Source organism: Cervus canadensis, chromosome 8 (genome assembly GCF_019320065.1).
Source record: "Cervus canadensis isolate Bull #8, Minnesota chromosome 8, ASM1932006v1, whole genome shotgun sequence".
NCBI classification, from domain to species: Eukaryota; Metazoa; Chordata; class Mammalia; order Artiodactyla; family Cervidae; genus Cervus; species Cervus canadensis.
Window position 1 is genome coordinate 77204146 of NC_057393.1, and position 20202 is coordinate 77224347.

Genomic DNA, 20202 nt, shown 5'->3' on the forward strand with positions numbered 1-20202 from the left:
ATAAGTCACTTATCTATTGAGAATTTTATTTTTTCTGGAACAATAAGGTATTTTAATAGCACTTCTAGGGTGTAAAATCAGTCTAGTCTTAAACATAGAGAATAAGAAGGAAAGGAATTTTTAAGCAGCTAACTAGAAAGCATCTTTAAAAGATTAGCCTAAATGCCCATTCATTCACCCACTCATTCTCATTTACTCAGTCATTTTTATTAAGCAACTTTCATAAACATGGTACTGAGTTAACTTCTCTGTGAGATTCAAGTATCCCTTTTAAGCCATTAACTTAGTCCTCAGGAACAAAATCATTGGAATGATAATGCATGTCCACAAATAACTAAAATACCAAGCAAAATGTCATAGTTTCCCACAAAGAGATTCAGATAAAATATGAGGGGAATCCTGATGGTCAAATGGTTATGTCTCCCTTTGAATAAGCCTGCAAAGAAAACCTATATTTTAAACAATAAGGTTTGGATCTTGGTGAAAGTGGAAAGGGAAGTTTGGGGTACATGAAAGTGCACAAAGCAGAGAAACAAGAACAGGAGAGGCTTTTGCCAGGGACTGCAAAGAGTATAACTGAGGTGGAAGGGAAGGGGATTAGGCAAAAGCTAAGTGTAGAAGCGACTGATTGGAGGACTTTGAATGCTAACCTGAGGAATTTAGACTTCACTGAGGACTGAATCAGTTATTAAAGATCATTATGAACACAGAGGTATCATCAGAGCAGTGCTTCAGGAATGTGAATGATGTCCCATGTATTTCAAAGCCCAAGAAATTAGTTCAAAATTTAAATGTTTACTTTTTGTCCTCCAAACATGATATTAAGTAATGTCAATCCCAGCTCTTTTTTTTTAAAAAACAAAACTGTGAATCACTACCTGGCTTATACTTTTCCGTCTCAATGTGGATCAGCCAGTCCTGTTGGTCTTCGTGACTATATAAACTATGATACTAATTAAAGATCTCACATTAACTCTAGTCACTAGTTTTCCACTGACCTGTGACTGTCCCAGCAGCCAGGCTGGTACTGTCTGTGCAGTCAGATAGTCGTGACATCTCAGGCAGCTTCCTGCTGAAAGGGATCTTTCCTGCTGGGCTTATGGCTATTTGAAGAACCATGCACCCGTGAAAAGTTACAGGGCAAATTTGCCGAAGATCCAAAAGAGTTAGACATTCGCAGTTTAAAACACTGCAAGTAAAACTGCAGTTGATCGAGCTGTGCTTCAGGTAGCTCTGTTGAGCTAGGAACCAATGAGGTTTTTCCTTGGGGAACTTGCAGACTTTATCATTGAAACAAGGTGGTAAAACAAGCAGTGGCTAGAATGGAAAGCCCTTCACAGCTCTGACACGACTGAAAAAAGTCACCTTTCCTGGCTGAGTTCCCGGATTCTATGCGTTTTTAATACATAAACACCGGAGATCAGAAGTAGCAGATGCAAAATGTAAAGGAAGGCAAGGAGTGTCCGAAAGTTTGAGCAGAGAGGCTTTGTCTTAATAACTACTACCAAGACGTGTCTTATTTGTCCTGCAGCCAGCACTGACCTCTTGCTGAATTCAGCCTGTGATGCCTTAGATGAGTCATTTAACTTCTTTGAACCTCAGAGTCTTCATTTACAAAATAAAGGTCATACCCTTCTGTGTAGTGGTAGTTGTAAGGATACAATGATATACAATGATCCAATGTCTTGGATTCACTTCAAAACAATAGAAGAAGAAAGAAAAGGTCAGGATAGAGATGAATCAATGGGGATGCCAAAGTGACATTTGTTGTTGCTGTCCACCAGGTACCTAGGGACTCATTACACTTTTCAGTCTACTTTAGTCTGAAATATGTTTGAAGTCTTTCCATGATTAAAACGTTTTTAACAGGATGAAGTCAGCAAAATTATATATGTCTGTATAAGGAACAATGTACTTCAAAAGATTAAAGAGTTGAAATAGATTTTTCTCTTAGGTAGCCAAACACTTTATATTCAGTATGTAGGGTTTTGCTTGGGGGAAGATCATTTTCAAAGATATAAATGAGTTTTCTTTGAAAATGATAAATGAGTTTTCAAGGATGAATAGTTTTGCGTGTGACCACAGTTTAAAAATGCCTACGTGTATTCTGTCATCCAGAGTGTACTTACAAGAAATGAGAGAATCAAATTTGACCTTTTATTTAGTTCATTAAAATACAATCACATTCAGAGAATGTGAATTTTGTGTGTGTCAGAAGTTAGATGTGATTATTGTATTATTTCTTCTTCAGTTATTTTTAGATTTTACATTACTGGGAAGACATTTGCCTTCATGGTATATTTTTAATGTCTTCTCAGATTTTATTTTATTCTATTTTGTTAGGAAAATGCTGTTTCTGACTTGAAAGACTATTATTTTTTTTTTTTTTTTTTTTTTTTTTTTTTTTTTTTTTTTAGTTGGAGGCTAATTACTTCACAACATTTCAGTGGGTTTTGTCATACATTGATATGAATCAGCCATAGATTTACACTTATTCCCCATCCCGATCCCCCCTCCCACCTCCCTCTCCACCCGATTCCTCTGGGTCTTCCCAGTGCACCAGGCCGGAGCACTTGTCTCATGCATCCCACCTGGGCTGGTGATCTGTTTCACCATAGATAGTATACATGCTGTTCTTTTGAAACATCCCACCCTCACCTTCTCCCACAGAGTTCAAAAGTCTGTTCTGTATTTCTGTGTCTCTTTTTCTGTTTTGCATATAGGGTTATCATTACCATCTTTCTAAATTCCATATATATGTGTTAGTATGCTGTAATGTTCTTTATCTTTCTGGCTTACTTCACTCTGTATAATGGGCTCCAGTTTCATCCATCTCATTAGAACTGATTCAAATGAATTCTTTTTAATGGCTGAGTAATATTCCATGGTGTATATGTACCACAGCTTCCTTATCCATTCATCTGCTGATGGGCATCTAGGTTGCTTCCATGTCCTGGCTATTATAAACAGTGCTGCGATGAACATTGGGGTGCACGTGTCTCTTTCAGATCTGGTTTCCTCAGTGTGTATGCCCAGAAGTGGGATTGCTGGGTCATATGGCAGTTCTATTTCCAGTTTTTTAAGGAATCTCCACACTGTTTTCCATAGTGGCTGTACTAGTTTGCATTCCCACCAACAGTGTAAGAGGGTTCCCTTTTCTCCACACCCTCTCCAGCATTTATTGCTTGTAGACTTTTGGATAGCAGCCATCCTGACTGGTGTGTAATGGTACCTCATTGTGGTTTTGATTTGCATTTCTCTGATAATGAGTGATGTTGAGCATCTTTTCATGTGTTTGTTAGCCATCTGTATGTCTTCTTTGGAGAAATGTCTGTTTAGTTCTTTGGCCCATTTTTTGATTGGGTCATTTATTTTTCTGGAATTGAGCTGCAGGAGTTGCTTGTATTTTTTTGAGATTAATCCTTTGTCTGTTGCTTCGTTTGCTATTATTTTCTCCCATTCTGAGGGCTGTCTTTTCACCTTGTTTATTGTTTCCTTTGTTGTGCAAAAGCTTTTAAGTTTCATTAGGTTCCATTTGTTTATTTTTGCTTTTATTTCCAATATTCTGGGAGGTGGGTCATAGAGGATCTGCTGTGATTTATGTCGGAGAGTGTTTTGCCTATGTTCTCCTCTAGGAGTTTTATAGTTTCTGGTCTTACATTTAGATCTTTAATCCATTTTGAGTTTATTTTTGTGTATGGTGTTAGAAAGTGTTCTAGTTTCATTCTTTTACAAGTGGTTGACCAGTTTTCCCAGCACCACTTGTTAAAGAGGTTGTCTTTTTTCCATTGTATATCCTTGCCTCCTTTGTCAAAGATAAGGTGTCCATAGGTTCGTGGATTTATCTCTGGGCTTTCTATTCTGTTCCATTGATCTATATTTCTGTCTTTGTGCCAGTACCATACTTTCTTGATGACTGTGGCTTTGTAGTAGAGTCTGAAGTCAGGCAGGTTGATTCCTCCAGTTCCATTCTTCTTTCTCAAGATTACTTTGGCTATTCGAGGTTTTTTGTATTTCCATACAAATTGTGAAATTCTTTGTCTAGTTCTGTGAAAAATACCGTTGGTAGCTTGATAGGGATTGCATTGAATCTATAGATTGCTTTGGGTAGAATAGCCATTTTGACAATATTGATTCTTCCAATCCATGAACACGGTATGTTTCTCCATCTGTTTGTGTCCTCTTTGATTTCTTCATCAGTGTTTTATAGTTTTCTATGTAATAGTTGGTTCTTTTTGTTTCTTTAGGTAGATATACTCTAAGTAATTTTATTCTTTTTGTTGCAATGGTTGAATGGTTTTGTTTCCTTAATTTGCTCTTTCTGTTTTTTTATTGATAATATAGTAAATGCAAGGATTTCTGTGGTGTTAATTTTAGATTCCTGCAACTTGTACTATACATTGATTAAGTTCTAGTAATTTTCTCGTAGAGTCTTTAGGGTTTTCTATGTAGAGGATCATGTCAATCTGCAAACAGTGAGAGTTTCACTTCTTTCTTTTTCCTATCTGGATTCCTTTTACTTCTTTTTTCTGCTCTGATTGCTGTGGCCAAAACTTCCAACACTATGTTGAATAGTAGTGGTGAGAGTGGGCACCCTTGTCTTGTTCCTGATTTCAGGGGAAATGCTTTCTATTTTTCACCATTGAGGGTGATGCTTGCTGTGGGTTTGTCATATATAGCTTTTATTATGTTGAGGTATGTTCCTTCTATTCCTGCTTTTTGGAGAGTTTTTAATCATAAATGAGTGTTGAATGTTGTCAAAGGCTTTCTCTGCATCTATTGAGATAATCATATGATTTTTATCTTTCAATTTGTTAATGTGGTGTATTACATTGATTGATTTGCGGATATTGAAGAATCCTTGCATTCCTGGGATAAAGCCCACTTGATCGTGGTGTATGATTTTTAATATGTTGTTGGATTCTGTTTGCTAGAATTTTGTTAAGGATTTTTGCATCTATGTTCATCAGTGATATTGGCCTGTAGTTTTCTTTTTTTGTGGCATCTTTGTCAGGTTTTGGAATTAGGGTGATGGTGGCCTCATAGAATGAGTTTGGAAGTTTACCTTCTTCTGCAATTTTCTGGAAGAGTTTGAGTAAGGTAGGTGTTAGCTCTTCTCTAAATTTTTGGTAGAATTCAGCTGTGAAGCCATCTGGTCCTGGGCTTTGTTTGCTGGAAGATTTCTGATTACAGTTTCGATTTCCTTGCTTGTGATGGCTCTGTTAAGATCTTCTATTTCTTCCTGGTTCAGTTTTGGAAAGTTATTTTCTAAGAATTTGTCCATTTCATCCAAGTTGTCCATTTTATTGGCATAGAGCTGCTGGTAGTAGTCTCTATGATCCTTTGTATTTCAGTGTTGTCTGTTGTGATCTCTCCATTTTCATTTCTAATTTTGTTAATTTGGTTCTTCTCTCTTTGTTTCTTTTTTTTTTTTCTCTCTCTTTGTTTCTTAATGAGTTTTGCTAATGGTTTGTCAATTTTGTTTATTTTTTCAAAAACCAGCTTTTAGCTTTGTTGATTTTTGCTATGGTCTCTTTAGTTTCTTTTGCATTTATTTCTGCCCTGATTTTTAAGATTTCTTTCCTTCTGCTAACTCTGGGGTTCTTCATTTCTTCCTTCTCTAATTGCTTTAGGTGTAGAGTAGGTTATTTATTTGGTTTTTTCTTGTTTCTTGATGTAAGCCTGTAATGCTATGAACCTCCCCTTAGCACTGCTTTTACAGTGTCCCATAGGTTTTGGGTTGTTGTGTTTTCATTTTCATTCATTTCTATACATATTTTGATTTCTTTTTTGATTTCTTCTATGATTTGTTGGTTATTCAGAAGCGTGTTATTTAGCCTCCATATGTTTGAATTTTTAACAATTTTTTTCCTGTAATTGAGATCTAATCTTACTGCACTGTGGTCAGAAAAGATGACTGGAATGATTTCAATTTTTTTGAATTTTCCAAGACTAGATTTATGGCCCAGGATGTGATCTATTCTGGAGAAGGTTCCGTGTGCACTTGAGAAAAAGGTGAAGTTGCTTGTTTTGGGGTGAAATGTCCTATAGATATCAATTAGGTCTAGCTGGTCCATTGTGTCATTTAAAGTTTGTGTTTCCTTGTTAATTTTCTGTTTAGTTGATCTATCCATAGTTGTGAGTGGGGTATTAAAGTCTCCGGCTATTATTGTGTTACTATTAATTTCTCTTTCATACTCGTTAGTGTTTGCCGTACATATTGCGGTGCTCCTATGTTGGGTGCATATATATTTATAATTGTTATAATCTTCTTCTTGGATTGATCCTTTGATCATTATGTAGTGTCCTTCTTTGTCTCTTTTCCGAGCTTTTATTTGACAGTCTATTTTATCTGATATGAGTATTGCGACTCCTGCTTTCTTTTGGTCTCCATTTGCATGAAATATTTTTTTCCAGCCCTTCACTTTTAGTCTGTATGTGTCTCTTGTTTTGAGGTGGGTCTCTTGTAGACAGCATATATGGGGGTCTTGTTTTTGTATCCATTCAGCCAATCTTTGTCTTTTGGTTGGGCCATTCAACCCATTTACATTTAAGGTAATTATTGATAGGTGTGGTCCCGTTGCCATTTACTTTGTTGTTTTGGGTTCACGTTTATACAACCTTTCTGCATTTCCTGTCTAGAGAAGATCCTTTAGCATTTGTTGAAGAGCTGGTTTTGTTGTGCTGAATTCTCTCAGCTTTTGCTTATCTGTAAAGCTTTTGAGTTCTCCTTCATATCTGAATGAGATCCTTGCTGGATACAGTAATCTAGGTTGTAGGTTATTCTCTTTCATTACTTTCAGGACGTCCTGCCATTCCCTTCTGGCCTGGAGGGTTTCTATTGATAGGTCAGCTGTTATCCTTATGGGAATCCCTTTGTGTGTTATTTGTTGTTTTTCCCTTGCTGCTTTTAATATTTGTTCTTTGTGTTTGATCTTTGTTAGTTTGATTAATATGTGTCTTGGGGTGTTTCGCCTTGGGTTTATTCTGTTTGGGACTCTCTGGGTTTCTTGGACTTGAGTGGCTATTTCCTTCCCCATTTTAGGGAAGTTTTCAGCTATTATCTCCTCGAGTATTTTCTCATGGCCTTTCTTTTTGTCTTCTTCTTCTGGGACTCCTATGATTCGAATGTTGGGGCGTTTCACATTGTCCCAGAGGTCCCTGAGGTTGTCCTCATTTCTTTTGATCCTTTTTTCTTTTTTCCTCTCTGCTTCATTTATTTCCACCATTTTATCTTCTACCTCACTTATCCTATCTTCTTCCTCCGTTATTCTACTCTTGGTTCCCTCCAAAGTGTTTTTGATCTCATTCATTGCATTGTTCATTTTTAATTGACTCTTTTTTATTTCTTCTAGGTCTTTATTAAACAATTCTTGTATCTTTTCAATCTTTGTCTCCAGGCTATTTATCTGTAACTCCATTTTGTTTTCAAGATTTTGGATCATTTTTATTATCATTATTCTAAATTCTTTTTCAGGTAGATTCCCTATCTCCTCCTCTTTTGTTTGACTTGGTGGGCATTTTTCATGTTTCTTTACCTGTTGGGTATTTCTTTGCCTTTTCATCTTGTTTAGATTGCTGTGTCTGGAGTGGACTTTCTGTATTCTGGAGGTCTGTGGTTCCTTTTTATTGTGGAGGATTTACCCTGTGGGTGGGGTTAGAGGATTGGCTTGTCAAGGTTTCCCGGTTAGGGAAGCTTGCGTCAGTGTACTGGTGCGTGGAACTTGATTTCTTCTTTTTGGAGAGCAATGGAGTGCCCAGTAATGAGTTTTGAGATGGATCTATGTGTTAGGTGTCACCTTGGGCAGCCTGTATGTTGACATTCGGGGCTATGTTCCTGTGTTGCTGGAGAATTTGCGTGGTATGTCTTGCTCTAAAACTTACTGGCTCTTGGGTGGTGGTTGGTTTCAGTGTATGTATGGAGGCTTTTGGACGGTCACTTATTGCTTAAAGTTCCATGTAGTCAGGAGTTTTCTGGTGTTCTCAGGTTTTGGGCTTAAGTTTCCTGCCTCTGGATTTCAGTTTTATTCTTCCTGTAGTCTCAGGACTTCTCCAACTATACAGCACTGATAATAAAACTTCTAGGTTAATGGCGAAAAGATTCTCCCCTGTTAGGGACACCCAGAGAGGTTCACAGAGTTACATGAACAGGAGAAAAGGGAGGAGGGAGATAGAGATGAGCAGGAGGAGAAAAAGGGGGACTCAAGAGGAGAGAGACAGATCTACGCAGCTGTCTGTTCCCAGAGTGTTCTCCGTATCTCAGACACCTACAAGGATTCACAGAATTGGATTGGGAAGAGGAGGGGAAAGGAGGAAATAGAGGTGTTCTGAGGTAGAAAACAGAGAGTCAAGATTGGGAGAGAATAATCTTCGGTTTAAAGATAGGGCTTCTCTTTTTTTTTGGTAAGGTTATAGTGTAGTGAAAATGAAAATGAAGAGTAGTAGAGGAGTACTAGAGGACTTTAAAAGAAATAAGAGAAAAAGAAAAATAGAAAATAAAAGAGAAAACGGAAAGAAAAAAAAGAAGAAAAAAGAAGAAAAAAGAAAAAAAAGAAAAAGAAAAAAAAGAAAAAAAAAAAAATTTTTTTTTTTCCCCTAATTAAAAAAATCGTAAAAATCTATGTAAATGAAAGTTAAGGAGTAATGGGGGAGTAATAGGAAATTTTAAAGGAAAATAAAAGAGAAAAAATAAAAAAGAAAAAATATAAAAAGAAAAAAAAATTTTTTTTTTTTCCTTACTTAGAAAAAAAAGTAAAAATATATCTAGGAGTTTCTCTGGAGCTGCTGCGGTCAGTGTGGGTTCGGCTCAGTTTCAGATAGCTCCTCGTTCCAGCTTACACTTCTCGATATCTACAGGGCCCTTCCAGTGAAGTCGGTGTTTTCTAGAGGGATTTTAATCTGTTGCACCAGTCCCTTCTGAAGCGGTTCCCTTTGTTTATTTGGCTTCTGTTTGCCGGTCTCTTCAGACCCTCATTTCCGCCCTGACACAGGCGGGCGGAGGCGGACTCTTATTCAGTCAGCTAGTTCCGTTGCGCTGCTGGGAGGGGCTGGCGCTGCGGGGCGGGGCTGACGCTGCGGGGAGGGGCTGGCCCTGCGGGGGCGGGCTGGCGCTGCCGGGAGGGGCTGACGCTGCTTTCTCCGTCTGCGCTGCTCAGGCTCCCGGCTGTTCTATATGGAGCGGCGCCCCGCGCTGCGCTAGGTTCCAGCCCTCGGGTGTTACACAAAAGCGCGGAAGGAAAAGCTGCGCCTGCTCTCTGTGCCTTCCCCGTCAGAGCGGTCCAGGCAGCGAGGGGCTTGATGGGCGCACTCTCCCCAGGTGTGGCGCACTCACTCCCTTCCGCGGACCCAGTCTCAGTTTCCGCTGGCGCCAGTCGGGTGCGCGCGCCTTCCGCCCTCTGCGTCCCCAGCCCCAGTCCCCGCCCGCGCCGGTCGGGTGCCTGCGCCCTGTGTCTCGCCGCGACCTTCCCCTCCCCCCTGCCTCCTGCCTCCGGCGGGGCTGGGTGGGTCCGCAGCCTGCGACCTCTTCTTGGGACTTTCTCCGTCCCTTTGTTCTGCGAACGCCGGCAGTGTGTTCCGGCCGGTCAACTCTCTCCCCCTTGGTCTCCCACAGTTCAAGTTGGCACCTCACAGAAGCTCCCTCCGATTGTCCTCAGGGCACTCAGGCCCGGACCCTAGCCCAAGCAAGGCCGCCTAAGACTCCCTTCCCGGGATGGGTCTCCGTCCTTAGCTCTTTTGTCTCACTTTTTATCCTTTATATTTTGTCCTACCTCCTTTCGAAGACAATGGTCTGCTTTTCTGGGCGCCTGATGACCTCAGCTAGCGATCAGAAGTTGTTTTGTGAGGTTTGCTCTGCATTCAGTTATTCTTTTGATGAATTTGTAGGAGAGAAAGTGGTCTCCCCGTCCTACTCCTCCGCCATCTTGGCTCCTCCTCCCTTGAAAGACTATTATTATATTGCTTTAGTTTGCTTTAGAAGAGCAAGTGTTTTAAATTAGCATAAAAGGTGGAATATTTAAATATGTTCAAAGAATATACAGTCCAACTCGTATCATATTTGTGATTCAAATCTCATATTTTAAGGAATTTTAATTGTACTGAGATTTGGCTAGTAGTTTAGAAATAGGATTGTACCTTATTGACTACGTATTAGATAATTAGGCTTACTTACAAGATCTGTTCATGTAGTCTAGAAAGTGACTTGAATATATTGAATCAGCTTTTAACGAATTTTAAAATATGGCTATCTTTAGGGTAGGTATTCAGTGTCAACAGCAGGAATCTTCAAGATGGGGAACAAAACTAAGATGTGTGAAAACTTCTCTGTATGATTTGGAGCCATTTAGATAGTTTAAATGAATAAATTTCCACTTCCTCACTTCCCTGTTAATTCTCCTTTCTCACCTTTTTTTTTATTTTAATACAGTAGCCCTTCTCCCCTAGTCCTAAAGAAAGGCCCTGACTCTAACTGTGACCCACGAGGCCCCACGGTGCAAAACCTCTGAGGTGAAGGGAAGAGCTCAGATCACTGGTGTCCTGTTAAGAACTACATGCTTCTGGTGCTTAGATAATTGAATTCTTCTGCTGCTAACAGAAAAGACCTAATGAAGTTGTCTTATGATGCATCATTGAAAAAATCTTTGATTAAAGGTTATTAAGTGATTTTTGGCATGTAATTCAGGAATTTAGAGAATTAGTGGTACTGCCAAAACAAAAGTCCAACTACTCATTAATGCAGACAAGATGTCTCAGCACTAACATTTATAAAGACAAAAATTGGGAAAGTATTGATGCTGAACCCTGTCTCATTCTATCAATAAACTGAAAAAACATAAGTCATTCAGGAGAGGAATTTTTAATAAATTGTTACTCTTGCTTAATAATCATAAAATTTATAATGTATTGCTGTTTTGATCTATTGTGTTTGAATAATTATAATTCCAATCAGATTTATTTTTGACACTTAAAGTCTTGTGTTCTCAGGAAATCTTTAAACTTTTTAAAATTTTAGATTTATGTTTTTTTGCAGCAGGGAAGTATGATATGGTAATCAATAAAAAACACTCAAGCATAAAATTATATTACATGAAGATACAATTATATGGGGGAAATGAAATGGAAATAGACATGCAGGAACAAAAAGGAGCAATGTAAAATTCCTGTTACAAATTCCTATTTGAAAAGTTTGTAGTATTTTTTTAAATGGTAGATATACAATTATTTATAGTACTTAGATTCCATTGGATAGTCAAAAGAGTAGTGGAACAGTTACATTTTTAACTGTCAACTTTGCAGGGAATTACACACTTGACCACTGCTTAAACTTATGAAAAGTTCAGTTCTTTAGTTGAAAAAATAGAATTATATTATGAGATACATGAGTAAATATTTGAAGCTCGCTGGTCCACAGCACTTTGGATGCCATGCTGAATCTTGATGAAATATACTCATTCATAGAGTTTCCCGTCAAATGTATTTGAAAATGTTGCCTTTTTTGATAGGATGGTCTGACGCCGCTGCACTGTGGAGCTAGAAGTGGCCATGAACAGGTGGTGGAGATGCTGCTCGATCGAGCTGCCCCCATTCTCTCCAAAACCAAGGTAATTTCTCCCCAGGTGTTTGAGGATCACATTGTATTTAGCTTTGAATCCCTTGCCTGGTTATTTCACCCAGCCTTCCAATCACATAGAATTTGCTGTAGTTTGAATATAGCAATTAGTGTGCTCTGTGCACCAAATCTTTAGAGATGCTCAAGATCAAGTTTGAGTTCATGAGGCCTTCAGATGGAACACACTCTACCACAGAGTCATTTGTGTGTGTATGTTAACTTTTGTTTTTGTTTCAGGAACACTTACCGTTTGATTTTATTCTATGAAATTTTCATAGGTCAGAAATGATTGCTTGTTGGGAAAAGAAAGACTGTAAGATTTACAGTCTGAAGTCTGGGTGCTGGCATCTTTTCTCCTGACCCTCAGTTTATTTCTTGAGAGTTCACAGACTATTTAAAAAAAACACCAAGGTATTATTTAAGTGATAAAGGCTGGAAACTTTGGAAAGATTACACCTTGGGCCTTTGGAACAGTTGACATATCTAAAAGGAAAACATGATGATTACCTAAAAAAAAAATAATGTTTTACTAAGTGTCTTCTGAGTTTTTTAAATGGTGAGACCATTTAACAGTATTTGAAAAGGGGAATATTTGTAAATAAATTTGGGGACGTACAAACTACCTCAGAGTCATTGCTATTTTTACAAATCAAACTAGTGAGTTTTTGAAGCTATATTAAGCTTTATAAGGAGCCGTAATTTCTAAACATGAACAACAACAAAACACATATTACTCCTGTTTGCACTCTGTTCAATTATTTACTCAACTTTAGTGAAGATGGACAGGGTCAAAGTTGTCTGAACAATTTTAAAACTCATCACACAGGGTTTTGATTGGCAAGCGTTGGAGAAATTATCCAACAGAATTAAGCAGCCACCCTTTTTCACTGCATGTGATGACATCTTGGACTTTTGAGTGTTTCTCATCTAAACCATTCTACTTGCTCCTTTTCCTTTCACATAGTCCATATCTATCTTCTCTTAATCCAACTGCTATCTTTGAACTACATCATCTTCCTAAACTGCTGTAATTACTTCCTTACTTGTCCCTCACTTCCCCACCCGCTCCTTTCTAATCCTGTTCCCATTTTGCAGTCAGAGTGGCCATGTACACATCAACCAAATCATGTCAGCCTCCTGCCTAAAAAGTCTAGAATTAATTCTCATCATTCTCTTTAAAATTAATTTTCATCTTATCAGAGCAATATGGGCACAATTAAAAAGCAAATCATTGTCTCATCTTTCTCCTCCTATTGTTCATCTCATTGTGTATTTGGCTTTTTTTCCTAAGAAATCTCGATTATTTTTGATGTTTTTAATATGCAAGAACATTTTCTTGTCCTCTGAGAGCTTCTTTTCTTAAAGCATCCAGTTCTTGTTTTACAGATGCAATACATTCTGTTGCCTTTCAGAAAACATTTAAGATGACTTTTCTTTAAATTCTTTCACCTCTCATCTGTCCCTAACTCCTCAGATTTCTTTTTATCTCTTTGTTGGCTTTGTCTCTCTCTTTTGTGATGGGAGTTTCGCCCCATGAGTGCCACAGGCAGGGCTCCTTTCAGGTGGATCAGAGAGGTCCCTAATGTCTAGGATTCTTCCTTATTCTGAGTGCCTGTTCTGAATCAGAGCCTAACCACTGCCCTCTGCTCAGCCTTGGGCCCAGAGTCCAGAATCTCCAGAGATTTAATTCCTGGTTTCCTGCAAGGCACAGCGGGGAAGTCATTTGGTTTTGTTGGGTTGGAAGGACCAATAGACCTGACAGTTCCATAGGCAGACAAACCAATCAAGCTTTTGGTCCCAAGCCTCATCTTTATCCCCCAAGGTACTACGTTTCCATGTTGACACCTTTTGAACATTTGGGAGGTTAAAGCCATTCTCTTCACTGTACACTGTAGTATGCTGGAGCCACATGGTGGAACCTATTATGTACATCTCTTCCTAATTCCATATTCAGTAACACCATGTTGATAGCTTGACATAGGTCATAGTGTAGAGGTCTTTACACAGTGCAAATTGGCAAACACTACCTATTTTCATAGAGCTATCGTGAGACATTTACCAGCATACCACAGGTTATACCTTTCACCAGGCACTTAGGTGTCAGCCTTCTCCTTTTTGCTGGATAAGCTAACACACTTAAAATCTCTTCTCATATTCTAAAGTTGTAGACATCACACATATGTTTTTGTTTTCTTTCCCATTGTGTGACTGTGTGGGGGTGCCACACACATACGTGTGTGTGCCCCATGGATTCTGTCTTTTAATTCCATTCATGTTTTTCAGTGGAGCTTGTGAAAGGATGGATAAACACACACATCACTTCTACCATGTTTATCCAGAAGTCCCCATGCCCACTACACTGAGAAGTCCTTCCCAGAATCTGACCACCTCTTTGCCTCTTCTCTGGTCCTCACCATCTCCAGCCAAGCAGCCTCCTTCCACTTCCTATAATACACCAAGACTGTTCTCATTTCCTGTTCCCTCAGACTGAACTTTCTCAGTCTGTCCCAGATCTCTGTAGTCTTCACCTATTTCTCAGCTCAGATGTCATCTTCTCAGAGAGATCTTCTTAGTTTCTTTACTTGTTTGCTATCTCTTTCTTCAATGAAATGAAAACAAGAACTTTGTCTTATATTCAGTGTGATTCCCCAAGCACCTCAATCAACACCTGTTACCTAGGAGACCTTCACCAAATATTTGTCAAATAAATATTAAGTGGATGAATGCATTCTGAACTTTAAGACCATCTCTCTAAATCTTCAAGACTTCCATCTTTCTGAGCTAAGAAAAACCATCACACTGGACCCATGTTTTTAGCTTGATGAGGTGCTATATATATGTAATAAGGTCCCTTTCCACAAGGCAGATGGTGTTTCTTTCTGGTGCTTCCCCAGTGACCTATAAGTTACCCATTCAGAGGTGGTGGTTTTGTGTATCGTTAGAGAGTTTGCTTCTTTTTGTGACACTGCCACCCATTTCTAATCTTAACTAAGTCATTTGTCCTCTCAGAGTTTGTTTCTTTGTTTGCTTCCTGTTTTCCTCTAAGGCTGTATCAACACACAAAGCAGAGGGATTTTTGGCAGGAAATAAACAAGTGCATATGCTCAGGGGTGGCAGTGTCTCAAGTGAGAAGTGTTCCCATTCTTTGTTGCACCTTAGTTTCTACTTTGGTTCAAGATGTTGAAGTGGAATTTTTTAGGCAAAAATATCCTGATTGACTGGCCATGTATGGAGGTTTTAAATTTACATAGTTATTTATGGAGCTCTTTCTGTATAGACAAGGCTCTCTGTTGGGCAGTATGGGGAAATTTTAACCCATGAAACTCTTGCTTTCAAGAAACACAAATAGTTAAAATACATAATGGGGTGTGTGAATGACGCCATGAGTGTGGTCAAAGGAAAACTTGCTTTTATGCCCCCTTAAACTGTTGTTTTATGTTATTTATAAATAAATTAGGGGAATTTAACTTGGCCTAGAAGATTCAGAAATCATCAGTGCATATTTAGTGTATCATTATTTTGAAAGTTCAGTGATGATGATTTTTTTTGGAAACTAAATTTACTGTCACTGTTCCCCCCACATAGGTTAAACCAGGTTATATTAATTACTAAAGCCTCTCTTGATAACTGGATTCTCTGGAAATTTCCCCAGGCTGCTCCATGTTGCCCCCACATTTAAAGGAAGCATGCCTGAAAAGACTGATATCTATCTAATACCTTGCTTTTGCCTGTGTTGAGAAACATGTACTGAATGCTAAGTGTCATGCTAAGCCTTTTTAAAGGTTTTATTTACCTGGTACCCTACTCATGCCTTCTCTCAGCAATCTAAATGAATGTGTTACTTACTGTCTACGATGACCTGTCGTTGAACCCAGTTAATTGAATATTAGTCAGTTTGTCAGAGGCTTGCCTTTCCTTGTTGTAAACACGTGGGGGCACCAGATTGATGGAAAAGGGAAAAGTTGTCCTTTCTACACTGATGTGAGAAGAGATGTGCTGTATTTAGATCTTTCTTAAAAATTGATCAAGTCAATAATAAGTATTAGTAATATAGAATTAGCAAATAAAAATCAATCTAGTGAATACCAGTCTGTCCCTGCCTTTATTTTATCCTTTTCAGTCTTAAATAGTTCAGTTCAATTCAGTTCAGTTGCTCAGTCATGTCTGACTCTTTGCGACCCCATGGACTGCAGCACGCCAGGCCTCCCTGTCCATCACCAACTCCCAGAGTTCACTCAAACTCATGTCCATTAAGTCAGTGATGCCATCCAACCATCTCATCCTCTGTTGTCCCCTTCTCCTTCTGCCTTCAATCTTTCCCAGCATTAGGGTCTTTTCAAATGAGTCAGTTCTTCACATCAGGTAGTCAAAGTATTGGAGTTTCAGTTTCCACATCAGTCCTTCCAATGAGTATTCAGGACTGATCTCCTTTAGGATGGACCGGTTGGATCTTCTTGCAGTCCAAGGGACTCTCAAGAGTCTTCTCCAACACCACAGTTCAAAAGCATCAATTCTTCAGCACTCAGCTTTCTTCACTGTCCCAACTCTCACATCCATACTTGACTACTGGAAAAACCATAGTCTTGACTAGATGGCCCTTTGTTGGCAAAGTAATGTTTCTGCTTTTTAATATGCTGTCTAGGTTGGCCATAACTTCCCTTCCAGCGAGTAAGCATCTTTTAATTTCATGGCTGCAGTCACCATCTGCAGTGATTTTGGAGCCCCCAAAAATAAAGTCTGACACTCTTTCCAGTTTCCCCATCTATTTCCCATGAAGTGATGGAACCATATGCCATGATCTTAGTTTTCTGAATGTTGAGCTTTGAGCCAACTTTTTCACTCTCCTCTTTCACTTTCATCAAGAGGCTCTTTAGTTCTTCACTTTCTGTCATAAGGGTGGTGTCATCTGCATATCTGAGGTTATTGGTATTTCTCCCGGCAATCTTGATTCCAGCTTGTGCTTCTTCCAGCCCAGCGTTTCTCATGATGTACTCTGCATATAAGTTAAATAAGCAGAATGACAATATACAGCCTTGATGTACTCTTTTTCCTATTTGGAACCAGTCTGTTGTTCCATGTCCAGTTCTAACTGTTGCTTCCTGACCTGCATAGAGATTTCTCAGGACGCAGCTCAGGTGGTCTGGTATTCCCATCTCTTGAAGAATTTTCCACAGTTTGTTGTGATCCACACAGTCAGAATTCCATTTCACTGGCGATGCAATTAGTAGTGGCCCTTAGTGCAGTTTACACTGTTTTTATCTTTTCAAGTCATGGAAAATCTTGTTATTACAAAATTTTCAAACATGTGCAGAAAAAATAGCAAAATAAAGCCCTCAGTGCACATTAGTCAGCTTCCTGATTCACAGCATGTGGGCCGTGTGCTTGCTCTCCACCAGCAACTACTCCCTGGACCTCAATATCCATGCATTCTTTCATAGTGAACCCTCTCTCACCAGTAAACACTTCAATACATCATGTCTAAGAGCTGAGGACTCTTTATCTTCTGAATAACCCGAATACGTCCCAACTAATAATCATTTCTTCTATATCGTCAAATAGCCAGACTTAAGGTTTTCCTGATAGTATTATCATTTTGTCTACATTTCATTTGCAGTTTGATAGCATGAAGAGATTTCCACTGGCCAAATGTCACACCATTTTTAAATTCGAGAAAGAAATTATCTTTGAAATTTTATTTTCGATTGATATAAGACATGGGAAGACTAGTTTGGAAAGGAACTGCAGTTCAAAACAGTTGTCGTAAAATCTTTTCAAAAGAGATGGTATTTCCATGTGTAAATCTCGGGTTTTCATCTGTTCATATTTGTACTACGTTTTTTGGGGCCCATTTGCAAATGAAAGATAAAACAGTCAACTCCACTTTTCTTCTGTGTTCCAGAATGGACTGTCTCCACTGCACATGGCTACACAGGGGGATCATTTAAACTGTGTCCAGCTTCTCCTCCAGCATAATGTTCCTGTGGATGACGTCACCAATGACTACCTGACCGCCCTGCACGTAGCTGCCCACTGTGGCCATTACAAAGTCGCCAAGGTTCTCTTGGACAAGAAAGCTAATCCCAACGCCAAAGCCCTGGTGAGTGGCTCAGCTCACAAGTCCAGCCTATGTTGTCTTGCTGACCACATGCTACCCCTACATGCAAAGGGACTCTTTTTCAGCAGGTGAAAATGGAAGGTCTAGTTTAGTAAAGTATATACTTCTTGTCAACCTTCAAGTAGCCTTCTTGTAAATTTATAAACCCTTTTATTTCCAACATAAGCAAGGCTGGTGAGGCTGATTTAAATCATTAGCCTCTTTATAGTCACATTTCTGATTCTCTTATGTAAATAAACCCAAAGACTGTACAAGTACAAAAAGACTGAGTTGGTCAACTTATCTTCTGGTAGGTAAAGTGATAACTCTGTGAATTAAAAGTTTTTTCTGAGATCTAAAAATATGAGGCAAATGATAAAAAATAAACCTTGAACGTGAAAAGTCTAGGAATTTGTGAGTGGAAATCTGATATGATATTAACCATGTAAGGTAATGAAATATCACCTGTCATCTTCTTTTCATTGAGATGCAAATCAAAATTTTGATCTAGTTTTGTAGTCTTAACTCCTAGAATGATTTGCTATTTTAACCTTGAGCTTTATTATATAATTTGGTTTTCACAATGATATTTGTTGAATTTGTTGTCTTTAGAAAAATAAATGCCCCAATTTAGTAAGCTGTTTAAATTTAGTTCAGAAGAAACACTCATGTTTAGGAAAAAAATACGTCACCAAATGCTAGGGAAAACCTATGTTTACTAGCAATTTTGCGGTCAGGGCTGTCATGTGATCAACCATTTTAGGAAGGGGCTCTGCTCCCTTACAACTCATCACCTCTGGCAGTCTGTGGGCTCTGAAATTTGGAGTGGCCAGGAAAGAATGGGCAGGAAGGAGCCCTTCAGACCCTGGGCAGCTCCATGGCCTTTGTAATTCTAAAGGCTTTTCCTGGAGCAGCATTTTAAGAGCTGCTTACTGGCCCAGGATATCGCACGTATCTTTGAATTCTGAGAAGGGAGGAAAAGAAATGAGCAGCCATGACTCATTTTTCCATACAAGAAAAGAAGCCTTACAACAGGGTGTGGGCTCTGACCCTCATTTTCCTCTGACTCTGAAGATTTCACAACAGAAGGCAACGGTTATGGAGGTTGTAGCCTGTCATCCTAGGATGGACTATGGCCTGGTAAGTGGTCTCAAAACCTCCCCAGAAGCACCTGCAGTTTTCGTGATGCATCCTGAGAGTCTGCAGTTCTCTGTGCTGACAAAAATATGCCCCATGGTCTCACTTAGCAGGTAGTACGGCTAGGTAGGTAATTTGTTAAAAACCAAGTTCCTTTATTTGATTAAATATTAAACCAAATGTTCTAACTAATGTTGAGTTGTTTAACTTTTTGCTCCCTTGGACAAATTTTTGGCCCAGATGTTTTTAGTCTGTGTTTTTGAGGTGAAGGAGGGACATATTTAGAAGGGTAAATTCCAGACTAAAATAATCTAAAAAGATGAATGAGTGACTTCCCTGGCAGTCCAGTGGTTAAGACTTCACCTTCCAAAGTGGGGGATGCAGGTGTGATCCCTGCTCAGGGAGCTAAGATCTCACATCCTTGCAGCCAAAAAACTAAAGCATAAAGCAGAAGCAATATTGTAACAAATTCAGTAAAGACTTTAAAAAAAATGGTTCACATCAAAAAAATCTTTAAAAAATTTAAAAAGATGCATGACCATTTTGCCTTAACTACCGAGAACCTATGACCAAAATTTGCTGCCTGTTCATGATTATCAGGGCACGTTGGGTTCCTGGGAGCAGGTAGACTACCTGTGCTTCCAGAAAAGAACCTATATTCAATTATTTTTGCTCTCATTGTTTTTTGCTCATTTCCAAATCTTTACAGACATCACTTTTGCAGAGGTATTTTATTGTGTACAGGAAGTGGATCTCAATGGAATGTAATCAAATAGGTCTGTGTCTTTTTCTGTTGCAGAATGGCTTTACCCCTCTTCACATTGCCTGCAAGAAGAATCGAATTAAAGTGATGGAACTCCTTCTAAAACACGGTGCATCCATCCAAGCTGTAACCGAGGTGAGGAGAGGAGGATTTCTGGGGTTCCTCATGTATAGCCTCAGCAGCCAGAGTCCCAGTACCCTCCCTGACGACCAGCTAGTTGTACAGTGTGTGGTTGTCATAGCACTTTCTGAACCCTTCCCGAAAGGGCTGCCAGTTCTTAGGAGAGCAGACAAGAGTGTGGGAGGAGAGTGCAAATACTCAGTACAACGCCATAGCCAGAAGCATAACCCGAACACATGCATCGTGCTGGCCGGGTGCCATCGCCAAGTATAATTTACGTGAAATCCTTTAATGCAGTGCTTCTCAAGCCCTGTGTGGGGGTGGATTCGCCCCGCCCTGAGGCACTTGGCTGTCTGGGAAAGTCTCTCGTCTTCGCAACTGGATGGTGCTACTGGCATCTAGTGGCGAGAGGCCAGAGTTGCAACGAAATATTTTACTGCGTGCAGCCCAGCCTCCAACAACAGAGGATTATCACATGTGCCA

The 20202-nt window shown here is 39.2% G+C and overlaps 1 protein-coding gene across 2 annotated transcripts in view; it reads left to right on the forward strand.

Moving 5' to 3' along the window:
- ANK3 (ankyrin 3) overlaps window positions 1–20202 on the forward strand; it is a 374580-nt gene that overhangs the window by 177145 nt on the left and 177233 nt on the right. For both annotated transcript variants that reach the window (XM_043476896.1, XM_043476897.1), the window contains exons 9-11: window positions 11499–11597; window positions 17505–17702; window positions 19636–19734. In XM_043476896.1, coding sequence (XP_043332831.1) covers window positions 11499–11597; window positions 17505–17702; window positions 19636–19734 — 396 coding nt within the window. The remainder of the gene's footprint in view (window positions 1–11498; window positions 11598–17504; window positions 17703–19635; window positions 19735–20202) is intronic.